Genomic DNA, 15,728 nt, shown 5'->3' with positions numbered 1-15,728 from the left:
AATATTATCGCAAATTAGACATGGTTGGTCAATTAAAATATGCTAGTTAACGTTTATTTAGCAATAAGAAATAGTAAATGTTTTTCTTAATTTCTCCAGTACCGACAGCAGATTGTTAACGTCAGAGCTTATCGATACTTCGGTCTTTTATAATTTAGCCCCGAGACCGATAAAGTACCGAGTTTCGGTACCCATCCCTAGTGATGTGTGATATCACTCACCCTGTGTTCAGAAGTCATCCTCCCTGTTTCCCTTATCCCTTGGAAGAGTACAGCTCTGGATGTGTACACGCTGTCTTAGGGTCTATTTAGCCTGGTTGATCTCAACTGTGCTGAGTGCGATGCTTTTATAAACTGATAATATAAGAGCAGGTGTTGGACCTGATGGTTTTGTCTTGAAGATGAGGTTAAGATGATGATGATGATGATGATGTTTTTTCTTCAGGAGAATAATGTGAGAAGAGTTTCCACACAGCAGCACATCTCATCCGCTCTTCCTCTGTTTGTTTCATGTGTGATCTTCAGAGTTTATCATCGTCTCATGAAGGAAACCTGTGTCAGGTTCACCTCAAACAAACACAGTCTTCTGTATAGTGTCGAGCAGAATTATAACCCATGTCAACGGTCATGTGTGTGGGGTCATGTCTGTTCTAGATTTGACCACACTTTTCCCTTTTCCTTTACCTCATTCATAGCAGGAGGAATCTCATCTTTATTGATCATTTGGCTGTTTGTTGTGCAGTCATTATGATGTACAGATGATGATGATGATGCTTTGTGTACTGTATCTTGAGACCGCTTGTCTGTTAAGTGTTCTTAAGTGAGGATGTGTCGCTGTTGCTAAGCGATGCAGTGTAGAGCGCTCGATAGACGGAGGAGACGGTGAGAATTGATCTGACTTTCAATAGCAAAATGATACAAAGCCACAAACAAAGTGCTGAGAAACCCACCAATGTTCTGCCTGTCTGTGTCCTCAGATGAGTTGACTGTATTTGCTCTAATGATAATCGTCTGACACCTCATGATGTATGAACAGACTTGTGTTTATCTTCTCAGTGTGGTGATGTGTCGAGCATCACTGCGGGTGAGGATCATGAGGACGATATGAATGATTCAGGTGAACATCAGCAGGTGTCATGAGGTCTAATGAGAGTTGACATTAATAAAGCAACACTTTCATCTCTCCAGAGACCAATGATGTGATTTCTCAAAACACAGATGTACACACACAGTGATGTTAAAGGAAGTCAAGCGCGAGTCATGAGGTCTCTTTTTTCATTATCGGGATGTGTATGTTTGTTGTTGCTCACCTGTGTGTCTTAGCGTTGGATTGTGTGGTCTCTTAAAGTCAAAGAGAATGAATAATGAAGCAGCCGACCGCTGATGCTCTCCAGAGAACACAATTCTACATTCAATACACTCATGATGAGCAAAGAAATCACTTCAGAAACTTAACATTGATCTAGAATATACATTTACTGCTCTGTGCCTGTGTGTGCCTGTGTGTGCCTGTGTGTGTCTGTGCGTGTGTGTGCGTGCGCGCGTGTGTGTGCCTGTGTGTGCGCCTGTGTGTGCGCCTGTGTGTGCACCTGTGTGTGCGCCTGTGTGTGCGCCTGTGTGTGCGCCTGTGTGTGTTTGCCTGTGTGTGTTTGCCTGTGTGTGTTTGCCTGTGTGTGTTTGCCTGTGTGTGTTTGCCTGTGTGTGTTTGCCTGTGTGTGTTTGCCTGTGTGTGTGTGTTTGCGTGTGTGTGCCTGTGTGTGTGTGTGTGCGTGCGTGCGTGTGCGCGCAAGTGTGCGCGTGCGTGTGTGTGTTTTCTTCTGACTGTGTTTTAATGGTTCTCCTGTTGGAATGAAGCAGTGATGATGATGTGTTTGGCATTTATGAAAGGTCAGATTTTATAGACACTGGTCTGGTTTATTTTCTTAATTGTCGTCCGCTTTATTAACACAGCCAATAGGAAGATGGATACACCAATGTTTATTTAATGGTTTATTGCTGCATGCAGATGTTTGATTTGTGTTATAAATCTTGTGAATTGTTGAATATAAAAAGTGTGTTGAGTGTTTTTGTCTAATGCTTTGGTTTGGTTTGGTTGTAATGAGGCTTTTTCAGTGTTAGTTATATAACCACGGTCTCCCTGTAGCACAGACCTCTCTCTCTCTCTCTCCAATCAGAATCATTACTGTTACCATGGAAACATAATTACAGCCCGGTGAGCATGCGTCTCTTTGAAGTTGTGTAAATGACGTGATCAAAGTTTATTGTCTGGTTTATAAAAATGTAAGAAGTGAACATGTTGTTTATTTGTTCAGCTCACTGTAAACACACATGTGTTTGTTGTGATCAGTAAACACTGTAGGTGCTGTAAAGGTCCAGTGTGTCATTTTTTGGAGGATCTGTCGACAGAAATGCAATATAACCTACACAACTGAACCTAACCTACACACACTAAGGGTCACCTCACATGAAATACATCATGTTGTTTCTACAGAAGCCCTTAACACACACACTGCTCTACACAACACGGTTCATAAATGCATAGATGTGAAAACATGAGCACATTATAATCTTCTCTAATCCTCCGTTGTGCTGTAAACAAAAGGGGTGAGCGGTGGAGTGAGCCGTTAGGTGTAACTCACAACCTCACCTCTAGATGCCGCTAAATTTCATACACTGGACCTTTAATGCATTCATTCAGCACAAGTGTTTCTAAAGGATGGATAAATAAATGTATGTTGTGTGTGTGTGTGTGTGTGTGTGTGTGTGTGTGTGTGTGTGTGTGCAGTTACCTGGATGATAATAAAACACATTCATTTAAACGATAATATTTCTTGAATTGCAGTGAATCTTCTTCAAATGTCATCGGTGAAAGTTAAAGATGATGCTCGCTGACCCCTCCGTTCTATGTCCAGCAGTTATTCTGTCCTGCGTTTTGTCTTTTCCCACATCATCTTTGTGTTTCGTTGTTTTATTTATGAATGTATTAATGTCACCTGGATGCTTCAAGGTGGAGTAGAATATAAACTCTGATTCTGGTGTTATAGTGTCACAAGTAATCTTCAGTTATGATAAATATCAGCCGTCTGTTGTATGTGCAATGTGTGTAGAAGACCCAGTTTCTGTCATGGAGGGTTTTTTGTAGGTCAAGGACATCAGAAGATGTGCTCTAGTGTGTGTGTATACTTGTACATCTATCTTTATGAGGACCAGTTTGAGTTTTAGACCAGCAGAGTGAGGACTAAGAGAGTAAAGTGAGGACATTTTGGCCGATCCTCACTTTCTGAGACCCTTTTAAAGGGTTGTTTGAGGGTCAAGACCTGGTTTTAGGGTTTAGGTTATAGTCAGGTTTAGGGTCAGGTACTCACTAAGGGGCTAGAGATTGCATAGCGTCAATGTATGTCCTCATAAAGACAGCTGTACAAACACATGTGTGTGTGTGTTCATCTTAATCACCTGCTGTGATCTTCACGCAGGCGGACAGATATTTTACTGAAAGACTGGACACTGTGACTGTACGCTAGACATCTGTATGTGTGTCTGTGTGTGTGTGTGTGTTTGTGTGTGAGAGTATGTCTAGATGTGTGTGTGTTGTTATTATGAAATGACTCTCAGTGAGATGATGACATTTTAATGATATTTTGCAGTATGTTGTGTTCTGCGGTGTTATCTGAATGATCATGTGTGTGTATGTGTGAGAGAGAGAGCGGCACGGGACACAAGCGTGTAGTGAAGGAGTCCCACAGCAGGGACAGACATGAAGAATGAAGTCTGTAGTGGAGTAGTCGTGGTTCCAGACCGGTGAGTAATTGTTAAAGAGCGTCAGCTGTGCGCGCTCCGGCCTCGTATCACGTAGGAGATCGGGAGCGTATAAGAGAACGAGCGACCGGACCGTCGAAGAGAGAGGACCAGGCCTGAACATGTTTTTATTTGTATTTATTGTTTTGTTTGACGGCGGTTGGCCATGAGGGGCCGCCGGCTGTTATTTCTTTATTAAATGTTTAAATGTCTTCCGGTTCCCGTCTCCTTCCTTCCTTTTAATGTACCTTACAAAGTCATTTTGTGTTGCGTCTTGTGATGAAGCGTTGTGTTCTCTGTGCTTCACATTAGTTTCATGTCGGCATGAGTGAAATGTAGTGTTGCTGAAACACCTGCAGACGTCGTGAGAAGCGCTGTAGTGCCGCTGGAGCTCTGGGACTCATGGTTGTCATCATTCATCATGTTGTGTTCATGAACTTTACTGCAGTAAATCCTGCGCTGGCGTTCCAGCCTCAGGCACCAAAATAAAACACAAACACAAGCCCAGAAAGATGCTGTGTGACCTAACACAAGAGGAATGCACACTTAATGAGGTACACTGGCCCATGATGTCCACAGGGAGAAAAAAATCCATGAGGAAACTACACACACGGGATAGACGTGTGCTCACATCACTGTCAATCCCATTTATTCACATTCATGAAACTGACTCAGATCTGTGTGCGTGTGTGTTAAACATCAAACATTCACTTTTCATTCTTATACTAAATACATCATTATGTTTACGTTGGTGTTTGGTTTCATAACTTGCGTTTCATCCAGATATATTTCTCGGAAAGTGTAGTTCACGATGTTTATAAATCCTCATATAAAACTGAATGTTGCTCTTTACAGAACAGCTAAAGATACAAATGTGGAAGTGACACACAGGTCATTGTCTGATGTTTAACGTGTCAGTAACGTGATGTGAAGGCTCTGTTTCTCATACGGTATCAGCGAGCGCTCTGAGACTCCAGCAGCGTTCCAGAGCGCTGATGTTTTCCAGCTGTTTGTTAGCAGCCGTAGACTACAGCGTTCTTTATGAAAGAGAAAATGCCAGCGATGTTGATGACCCTCTCAGGATACACGTCATGTGTCCAGAACAGAGGCATGCTGGGAAAGAGAGAGCTGTGTGTGGAGATTGTGTGTCTGCAGTGGATGTTTTTGTTGATATTTTCATCATCAGTTTTGTTTTCAGGCTGTCAAAGTTCTTCTGGGTTATGAAGTGAAGATAAACAAATGCTGGTTTGGTCTGATGTGTTATTTGTCCACGTCCAGACACATCATTTAGAAATGTTCAGAGCATCTTCTAGTTTACTCAAATTAAAACCTAAAAAGTATTGGAAAAACTTGAAATTAAATGAACAATCTTAAATATCAACATAAAAAGTAAACAAATAAATGATAAGAGAATAAAAGCATGTACCAAAATTGCTTAAACCAACTAAAATTAACAAAAAAAAAAGATAATTTGAAATATTAATAAAAATAAAATAAAACTAGAATACCTCTGGTTCAAAGTTTTTTTTTTCTGTATTACATTTGAATTAACTTTGTTTGTTTGTTTTGTTGTTGTTTTACTGATGATAGTTGTGTGTAAACAAACGTTTATCTGAGGTGATGATGAACGTCTCTTCTTCAGCCTTCTAGCTGTTATTTCAACATCTATCCGAAACATTAATAATGCAGGATGACACGATCAATGTAACACACCACCAGAGACACAGAGAGACATTCGATTTTCAGATTCCATTTTATTACAATTTTCATACTACACAAAATAAATCAGACACTAAGCAACTTGTGGCATGTTAAAATGATCTTAAGAAAAAGAGTCCCATTTAAACACCAAATCAATCATCAAACTTTAGAAGATCATGCATTCATTTATATTATCACACGGCTTGTTAAAATGCTTGATTCTGATTGGCCAGTCGCGACATTTGCAGGTAGGTTATTCCTAGATAACAACCTCTCAAAACTAATAACATACGGTAACTCGGATGCAGCAAATCATTTTAACCGTTTTTTTGTCTAATTAATTATAAATTTAAAAACATATATGACATTATATTTACAAATGATTCAACCAAATTTTCTCTTCGTGACATTTGAACGTCGTTTCTTACCTTAAAACCAAAAGTAAACGGCTTTCTCTTGTGGAAGTTCTGTATCCAGTAAAAATGAGCTAATCAAATATTTCAAATTCACATTTCATGTTCTGTTTTATCTGGGGATGCACAATAAATTATCGGCCATATCGGCCATATCGGTATCAGTCGATTATAATGCCGATATATTAAAGCCGATAAATCTGACATCATTTCCTCTGGTTAAACTAAACTAATATAGGAACAAAAACATATTGTTTGGTAAAGCTTTCTGTCTTGAGATCTGATGGCCTGTGGATATTGAAAACATTTTTCTGGAAGAACATCTTTAAAATGTGTTTATTAAATATACCAGAAAAGTTTGAAGGTTAAAGAATGGATAACAAGTGTAAAGTAGGCTTGGTACGAGAGTTTTAGAGGAAAAAGAGAACTCATTAACTAACCTTGTTTTCCGCGGTGAATGTTTTCAAATAAAAGCAGTTGTCCACTTTTTGCCTTTTGTTTCAGTCTTAGGGAATTTTATATTAATATTTAGAAACTGTATATCAGCAAATATATTGGTTACCGGCTTACGATGATAAAGAATGATTAGTTATCGTTATCGCCAAAATGTACATATCGGTGCATTTCTAGTTTAGTCTCATGTGTCAAGTAAGCGTGTAATAAGTGTAATAATGTACAAGCAGTCGGCTGTTATCACCAAATAAACATCTTCAGTGTGATATAAGACCCTCACCTACACATCCTGATCACACTGTCAGGGATTATTTCTGTGATAACAACCGGCTGCCTGTACATTATCACTTATATAATGGAAGTCAATCAAAATTAAGTATTTTTTTCTATTTTCTCATTTCTTGCGACATTTGCTGTCTTTGCTTGTCCCAGTAAAAATTGTGTGTGTGTGTGTTCCCCACAGGTGTTGTGTGATGGTTGTGTTGAGGAGAAGAGAGATCTCTGACATCATAATGTTGGGTTTTCTTCCAGAATGTTCCTCAGTTACCATGTGGCAAAGCACTTTACAGCTACGAGGGAAAAGAGCCGGGTGACCTGAAGTTCAACAAGGGTGACATCATCATTCTGAGACGCAAGGTGGATGAGAACTGGTATCACGGCGAGCTGAATGGAAGTCATGGTTTTCTGCCGGCCAGTTACATTCAGTGCATCAGACCGCTGTCTCAGACGCCCCCGCAGGGAAAAGCTCTCTATGACTTTGAGGTTAAAGATAAAGATCAAGACAAAGACTGCTTGACCTTCACTAAGGTAAAGAATGACACGTGTTCAACATCTAACTGATAAAATGAGTTTAATCACAGGTCACTGTTCTACCTGTGGACAGTATACGGTTGCTAAGCAACAGAGCATCTCAGTTCATTCAAATGGAATGTGAGCGTGCGGTCCAATCGGCCAATCAGAAGTGACATGTGATACCTGATGGTGCGTCTGTATGATGTGTAAATCAGAACACTGGCAGGGTTGTGTGAATTCATGATGTTTGTTTTTGTGTTGTGTTGTGTTGTGTTGAGATGTAGAACATCAATATCTGTAGTCCTCATGAAACGACACTGGTGTGAGTGTGTGGTTTGTGTTTGTGAACGTGTGTGATGTGAGTCAGATCTCGCAGAGGAAGTGAAAGACAGTGAAAGACAGAGAGAGACGGGTGCGCTACAGCAGACTGACACACTCATGAATCATTCATACGACATAAATCTACGTTTTTATATGTGATTTGCTTCAGTCGTCTGTATGATCGTAATCACGCCAACACTCTGAATTCTGATTGGACGAGCTGCTGTTTCTGTAAACAGCCCACAGTGACGTGAATGAGCAGTAATGATATTGACACATCTATGAAACATTGGTGTGTTTGTGATATTTCACATTTCACAGTTATTTTATTTGACTGTAAACTGAACATACAGACAACCGTTATTCACAGACTTGAGTGGATTAATATTGATATAAAGGTGTGTGTTGTTTGATTTGTGTTAGAGTTTAGAAATAACCAAACAAATCTGAATAGTTGTTTCTTGTTTTCTATTGGGTTTGATTGAGTCATGTAGTGTATGATGATGATTGGATCAGAAAACACTCTCAGATCTCCAGAGACATCCATCCTGACCTCACACATGTTTCACTTTAAGAAACGAGAAAGTTGTGTGTGTATGTGTGTGTGTGTGTTCTGCTTACCCATGATGCTTTGCTGTGCAGCAGGTGTTGTGAAGACACTGAAGGAGCTCTGTGGTCTCAGTTTGATCATTCGGCTGCTTGACTTCCTGTCCATCTGTCACACACACACACACACACACACACACAATCGAGCAGCTGCACTGGACAAAACATTTCTACCTTCACAAAGATTCAGTCATCAGATCAGAACACATCTTTATAGAGCAACTCTCTTCTCTCGTCTTATCTCTTCAATGTATTTCTATCAGCATTGTCACAATGTTGCCCTGTAGTGAAGCAGCTTCACAATAAACAACACACACATCAGTAGACATCATACAGACAGTAGACACATCAATAAAGAAAATCATAGAAAACAGGAAAATTATAAAATGACCAGATCATGTGATGTGATATAAGACTTGCTATAACTCAGTGTGTGTGTGTGTGTTTTTGTTGTGTGTGCGCATGTTTTTTTGCATGTGCGTGTGTGTGCATGGGTTTGTGTGTGTGTGTGTGTGTGTGTGTGTCCTCTCTCACAGGATGAAATCCTGACTGTTATAAGAAGGGTGGATGATAACTGGGCAGAAGGCATGCTGGGAGATAAGATTGGGATTTTCCCCATCCTGTACGTTGAAGTAAGTGCTTTTTAATGTCTGCATGTGTGTGTCGTCTTGTTTCACTGCATCATGAGAGCGGATCTTTGTATATACACTGATGATGTTTGTCAGACCAGGAAATGAACATGCAGCAGATTCACACACATCATGAGTTTTCATTCATCAGCTTTATCTGCCCAGAATGCATGATGGGTAATATGTATTGATTCTGAGAGCGTGCACAGAGACAACGAGCCACAGCACAGAGAGGTGAAGCCACTGAAACTATCAGACGGCTTTACTCACACACGGGTGATGTTGTCAGATGTCTGATTGGATGATCAGATCTTGTGATTGTTGTCATGACGATCACACACAGATGAGTTTTCTTGGTTTGTTATGTCATTCCAGAGATTTCCATCAGAATGTGCTGTAGGATTCTCTCTCGGTCTATCTTGTGTTTACCAGCGGTCATGCTGTGGTCACCTCAATCACACGCCGTCTTTAGGATGCGTCACAACCGGCTCACAAGTAGTGACAATAAAGGGAAAATACGTGAATGAACCCATAATAAGAATTTATTATAAATGAATTAATACATCTAAACAGAACATAAACAAAACAATAAGAACACGTTGTCCAGCAGGGAAGGAGAGACGAGGATCGGGCAGCCACACGACAGTCTTCAATTATATCTGCAACAGGTGCACCTCATCAAGCAGGTCTGCACCAGGAGAATCACCTGAAACACACATGACCTGCAGATGAGAGAGAGAGAAATAAATAAAGAGACATTGTGATGAGATGATAATACACATGTGCACTAAACTGTACATATAAGAAGTGTCAGGTGATGATTGTGATTCTGCTGGAGGTTTTATGTGTGTGATGTCTCTTCTGGATTCTATGATTGGCTCAATTAGTGATCATGTGACCTGACGTGTCTGAACTTTACACCTGGTCTGTATAACTGTAACATAAAAACCAGTAATGTTAGTGCGCCAATAAACAACCTGAGCACAGGCAAATTACTTATAAACTTGAAAGTACAGGACGTAATGTACATATGTGACCCTGGACGACAAAACCAGTCTTAAGGGTCAATTTTTCGAAATTAAGGTTTTTACATCATCTGAAAGCTGAAGAAATAAGCTTTCTATTGATATATGGTTTGATATAAACAATACTTTTTCAGCGGAACAATAACTGTTTACAAAGCTGGGATCTGAGGGTGCATAAAAAGCAAAATATTGAGAAAATCGCCTTTGAAGTTGTTCATCTGAGGTACTGCAGCAGGCAATCCATTCAGAAAGATAAAGTTTTTATACATGTACAGCAGGAAGTTTATAAAATATATTCATGGAACATGATCTTTACTTAATATACTAATGATTTAAAAAGAAAAATCAGTCATTTTTACCCATACCTTGTATTTTTGGCAATTACTAAAAATGTTCCTGTGCTACTTAAGACTGGTTTTGTTGTCCAGGGTCACATATAAGCCTTTCAAATCCAGTAGCAGGAAGGCTAACGTCAGGTCTCCATCTGTTTTGCAACCCGTTGCCTCTTGTAGCTCTCGTCACCGAGTGTAAGTCCGTCAGATATTGATTTGTGTCCTATCACTCTCTCGCTTCTCCTCTTTGTTTCATTTGCTGCCTCTGCCATAGTGATGGTTTGGAGACATGCATTGAACTAGATCGTTTCGTCTTATTGTTAGCTGTTTGCTAACTTCTCCCAGGGTACAGAGTAAAACGTGACGTATGCTGTAAAGCAGGGGATAGGTGGGGCTTGTACCGTCCTGAACACCAAAGTGACAAGTGTAATTTCAGCTGATAGGAGTCAGTTAAATTCATCCAGTTACAAGTTGTCCTACCACTGAAATAATTTTAGAGACGTCAAAAAGTTGCTCATTATTTCTTTAAAGCACACATCCCATCACTGCACTATTACTCATCATCACCTTTTTGATTTTTATATAAAGATGTTTGCTTGAAATTAGATTCGTGACAGAGATGTCTGATGGAAACTGCTTCATTTGAGATTGTTTAGGCACAATCATTTGTGTTTCATTTGTTTGAATCTTTTGTAAGAACTGTGTGTTCAACTGTGGACTGGTTGATTTTTTTATTGTGATTTTCTTTGTGTCATTTACATTATGTGTTGTTGTTTTGTCTAAAAGTGATGTGCAGGTTTTGATTTATTCTGCGTGACCTTGTGATGTGAGAGTTATAATAATGTGACCTTCATGAGACCACTGCAGTGTCAATCATTTACATATCATTAACATCTCATTTACATATAACATACACAATCTCAAAGGAAGGATACAGATTCTCTTCATAACACACACAGGACTGAGTACTCCAGGTGCTGTAGAGCATCATATAGGGACAGCAGAACCTCACACGGGTTCAGACTGACGTGACACCGGATGATGAGTTTCTTGTTGTGTATTGTTTGTTGTTTGTGTAGTTGAATGAGACGGCTAAGCAGCTGATGGAGATGGATAAGCCCACCCTGACGCCGGGTCCCAGCACTGCTCCGTGTTCTCCCGCAGCGGCTCCGTGTTCTGGACCCAGTGCTGCTGTGAGCTGTAACGGTAACGCAGGTGTTCACAGACGCATGGAGGGCAAGAAAAATGCAAAGAAACGTCACTCGTTCACGGCTCTCAGCATGACGCAGCGCACGGCGCAGGTGATGGGAAACACCAGACACTCCATGGAGATCAGCGCTCCCGTCCTCATCAGCTCCTCTGATCCCCGAGCAGCCGCCCGGATCCCAGACTGCCCACATCTCTCCTCCAGCGCTCCGACAACACAACAGGTACAGCTCTACACAAATATTCAATTCAAACACAATCAGTCGCTGGTCTCTCATGAGTTCATGATCATTATGGGTTATTTCTCACACACACACTTCTGCTGATATCAGCATGACTTGGGTCTGTTCATACGGTAGCTGGTTCATATGAGGGTTTACCCAGAATGCATCACGGCGTGTCATTCGAAGCACATACACATGCTGTGGTCATCATCACAGAAGAGTGATTGGCTCTTTTAAATGATTCTTCATCAGTGAGGTTCACTTGTGTCTGTCAGCTCTTCAGTGTCAACAGTGAATCATTCAGAAGAATGTTTCTCAAGCTCTTGTGTGATGTAAACACCTGTGTTGTATTTGGCCAGGATTGTTCAGTGATTTCAGCTCCAGGAGTCTCTTCACGTGTCACCTCAACATCAGGAGATCTGCTCGCTGCCACTAAAGTCCAGCTTCCTCTAAACATGTGAGTCCATCCCATCATCGCACCTGTTACTCCAACACTAAACCTGAACTTCACACCCTCATCCATGCGCACGCAGCACATTACATCATCAGTAATGATGTCACAACAGTGTGAGCACACATGTGGAGTGGACTGAAGCAGAAGTGAACGTGTGTAGTGAAAGCGGTGTGTGTTGATGCAGGATTGATCAGGTCTGTGATGATGTTGAATGTGATGTTGACTGATGTTGACTGTGATGATGTCACCTGTGATGTTGACTGTGAGGATGAATGTGATGATGGCTGTGATGATAAATGCCATGATAAATGTGATGACGGCTGTGATTCCGGCTATGACTGTGATGATTTCGCATGTGATGATGGATGTGATGATGGCTGTGATTTCGCCTGTGATGATGAATGTGCTGATGACTGTGATTGTGACTGTGATGATTTCGCCTCTGATGTTGACTGTGATGATGACTTTGATGATAAATATGATGTCGCCTGTGTTGATGACTGTGCTGATGACTGTGCTGATGACTGTGCTGGTGACTGTGATGGTGACTGTGATGGTGACTGCGATGACATCTGCGATGACGACTGTGATTGTGACTGTGATGATTTCGCCTCTGATGTTGACTGTGATGATGACTTTGATGATAAATATGATGTCGCCTGTGCTGGTGACTGTGATGGTGACTGTGATGATTAATGTGATGATGAATGTGATGACTGTGATTTCGCCTGTTATGATGGTGGCTGTTATTGTGACTGTGATGGTGACTGTGATGGTGACTGTAATGGTGACTGTGCTGATGACTGTGCTGATGACTGTGATGGTGACTGTGATGGTGACTGTGATGGTGACTGTAATGGTGACTGTGCTGATGACTGTGCTGATGACTGTGATGGTGACTGTGATGGTGACTGTGATGGTGACTGCGAAGACATCTGCGATGACGACTGTGATGGTGACTGTGATGACGACGGTGATGACGACTGCGATGACGACTGTGATGGTGACTGTGATGACGACGGTGATGACGACTGCGATGACGACTGCGATGGTGACTGTGATGGTGACTGTGATGACGGTGATGACGACTGCGATGACGACTGTGATGTCGGTGTGTTTCTATGTGCAGTTATCTGGCCCTGTACGCTTATAAACCTCAGAAAGCAGATGAGCTGGAGCTGAGGAAAGGAGAGATGTACCGCGTGATGGAGAAATGTCAGGACGGGTGGTTTAAAGGAACGGCCATGCGCTCGGGAGCTTCTGGAGTTTTCCCCGGAAACTACGTAACACCTGTTTCAAGGTACAATACACCGGAACTGATGTTTTATATTCACATCTGTGCTTTTCATATCTTCATATAATCAATGAAGTGTTCAATAAATATATTCCAAAATAAATGTTTTCTGATTCATGGCAGCATCACAATGTGTTGAATCTGAAGTGATTTCATGAGTTTGACTGAAAGTTTTCTGTTGTCTGTGATCTCTCACAAGACCGTGAATATCAAACACGTCCACATCATTTTAGTGATGTTTGACATCTCATTTAACAGAGTGAGTGTGATCTCGCTGATGTCATTTCCTCACATTATTTCCAGCCTCATTATACAGTGTTATCACATGTCTAGTGAAAATACCCATGATCCTCTGCAATCCAGAAATAATCAGTGCTCTGCACATTTTGAACACGTTTGAGATGTGTGATTCTCAGCTGTGGAAACTTCAGACATGTGACGTCACGGCATCTGAAGAGCAGCGTGAAATCATGTCATTGGTCACTTTTGACATTATATCAGCCTTTAGCCAATCAAAGGTGTCTCTGAACAGACTGTCAATAATAACACATGTATCTGACTGAAGTCACTGTTGTCTTGTAGTCTGATGGAGGTTTTGTGTTGACGTGTGTGTGTGTGAAGGGCTCCATTTGCAGTGGGTCAGACTCGAGCGTGTGTTTCAGACAGAATGTCGTCAGCTCCTGGATCACCGTGTTCTACAGGCCCCTCGAGTCCCGTTCTGCTGCCGTCTGCGTCACGATCCAGCACACCTCTCAACAGCCCGTCATCACCGCAGCTGCAGCACGCAGCCTTGCATCTGAAGAACTGTCTGCGCAGTCAACCAGCTGTCAATCAAACTCGCTCGCCCAAGCAGTTAGGTGAGTGAGAAAACTTCTATCCCGTCCATCACAAATGATGAAGATGTGTGTGTGAAGAAAATGATGAACAAACAAAATACCTTTGTGTGTGTGCATGCGCACGTGTGTGTTTGTGTGTGCATGCGTTCATGTATGTGTGTGTGTGTGTGGGTCTGTGAGCGTGTGTGCGTTCATGTGTGTCTGTGAGCGTGTTTGTGTGTGTGTGCATGCGCACGTGTGTGTTTGTGTGTGCATGCGTTCATGTGTGGGTCTGTGAGCGTGTGTGCGTTCATGTGTGTCTGTGAGCGTGTTTGTGTGTGTGTGTGCGTGCATGCATGCGTTCATGTGTGTGTGTTTGTGTGTGTGAGTGTGTGTGTGTGCCGGTATGTGTGCCGGTATGTGTGTCTGTGAGCGTGTCTGTGTGCGTGCATGCATTCATGGGTGTGTGTTTGTGTGTGCGTGCATGCGTTCATGTGTGTGTGCTTGTGTGTGTGTGTGTGTCTGTGAGTGTGTGTGTGGGTGCGTGCATGCGTTCATGTTTGTGTGTGCGTGCATGCGTTCATGTGTGTGTGTTTGTGTGTGCGTGCATGCGTTCATGTGTGTGTGTTTGTGTGTGCGTGCATGCGTTCATGTGTGTGTGCTTGTGTGTGAGCGTGTGTCTGTGAGCGTGTCTGTGTGTGTGTCTGTGAGTGTGTGTGTGTGTGGGTGCGTGCGTGCATGCGTTCATGTGTGTGTGTTTGTGTGTGCGTGCATGCGTTCATGTGTGTGTGTTTGTGTGTGCTTGTGTGTGAGCGTGTCTGTGTGTGTGTCTGTGAGTGTGTGTGTGGGTGCGTGCGTGCGTTCATGTGTGTGTGCTGCTGATATCTCAGATGTATTGAGGTCAGATTGTGTGTTATTGCTCAGATCAGATGTGTGTTGTAATGATTGGCTCACCGCCGAGCGTTGACAGTAATTGCTGGGTTGTGTTTTCATCAGTTGTGCACTGTGGCAGAACGGCACACACACAGGAAGTGAAGATGTGTCAGAATGCGCAGGTTCATTGCTCACGTGTGCTGATGTCATGTGTTGTCTCAAGAAGCCATCACACACAATGATGACACTTGTGTACCTGCGATGATGTTGTGTTGCTGTTCTTCATCAGTTCACAGTCCGGCGGTGAGCGTCAGTCCAGAGCGAGTCCCGTCAGGTGTCAGTCCTCTCAGAGCTCAGGCCAGTCCCTCACGCTCCCCCTGCTCCAGTCGACCTCTCTCGATGGTGGCGTCTCCTCAGTCTCACTCTTCCCATCAGTCCTCTCCTCTCTCTCCAGCGTCTGGACGACCTCTCGTATCTCTGACCTCTGCCGCCGCGGCTATCACGCCTCCCAACATGAGTGCAGCGCATCTGAACGGAGGGGACGCACCCGTCTGTCTGCTGTCGTCCCCCGCACACGCACACACCGCCGTCACAGGATTCCACAAACTCGAGGAGAAGAAGGTGAGCGAGGACGAGATCACAGATCACTTCATTTTGAGGAACTGTTTTTAAGACATGTTGAGATCTGAAATGAGAAGATTCACACGTGAGTTGTGTAGTGATGTCAGACTCACATCTGTGTTCAGGTGATAAAGTCAGTAATATGATTTCTATTTTTAAATGTTGTTATCCAGAG

At 42.3% G+C, this 15,728-nt stretch overlaps 1 protein-coding gene across 2 annotated transcripts in view; it reads left to right on the top strand.

Annotated features, from left to right (window-relative positions):
* LOC130427280 (E3 ubiquitin-protein ligase SH3RF3-like) overlaps nucleotides 1-15,728 on the top strand; it is a 43,793-nt gene that overhangs the window by 23,786 nt on the left and 4,279 nt on the right. The window contains exons 2-8 of one of the 2 annotated variants that reach the window (XM_056754608.1): nucleotides 6,893-7,168; nucleotides 8,617-8,712; nucleotides 11,146-11,496; nucleotides 11,856-11,953; nucleotides 13,080-13,250; nucleotides 13,866-14,101; nucleotides 15,387-15,553. In XM_056754608.1, the coding sequence (XP_056610586.1) occupies nucleotides 6,893-7,168; nucleotides 8,617-8,712; nucleotides 11,146-11,496; nucleotides 11,856-11,953; nucleotides 13,080-13,250; nucleotides 13,866-14,101; nucleotides 15,387-15,553 (1,395 nt within the window). Of the gene's footprint in view, nucleotides 1-6,892; nucleotides 7,169-8,616; nucleotides 8,713-11,145; nucleotides 11,497-11,855; nucleotides 11,954-13,079; nucleotides 13,251-13,865; nucleotides 14,102-15,221; nucleotides 15,554-15,728 lie in introns of both variants that reach the window. The other variant, XM_056754606.1, reaches the window with a different exon arrangement.

Source organism: Triplophysa dalaica, chromosome 8, assembly GCF_015846415.1.
Source record: "Triplophysa dalaica isolate WHDGS20190420 chromosome 8, ASM1584641v1, whole genome shotgun sequence".
NCBI lineage: Eukaryota > Metazoa > Chordata > Actinopteri > Cypriniformes > Nemacheilidae > Triplophysa > Triplophysa dalaica.
Note: the sequence above shows the minus strand (reverse complement) of the source record. Positions and strands in the feature narration are given on the sequence as shown.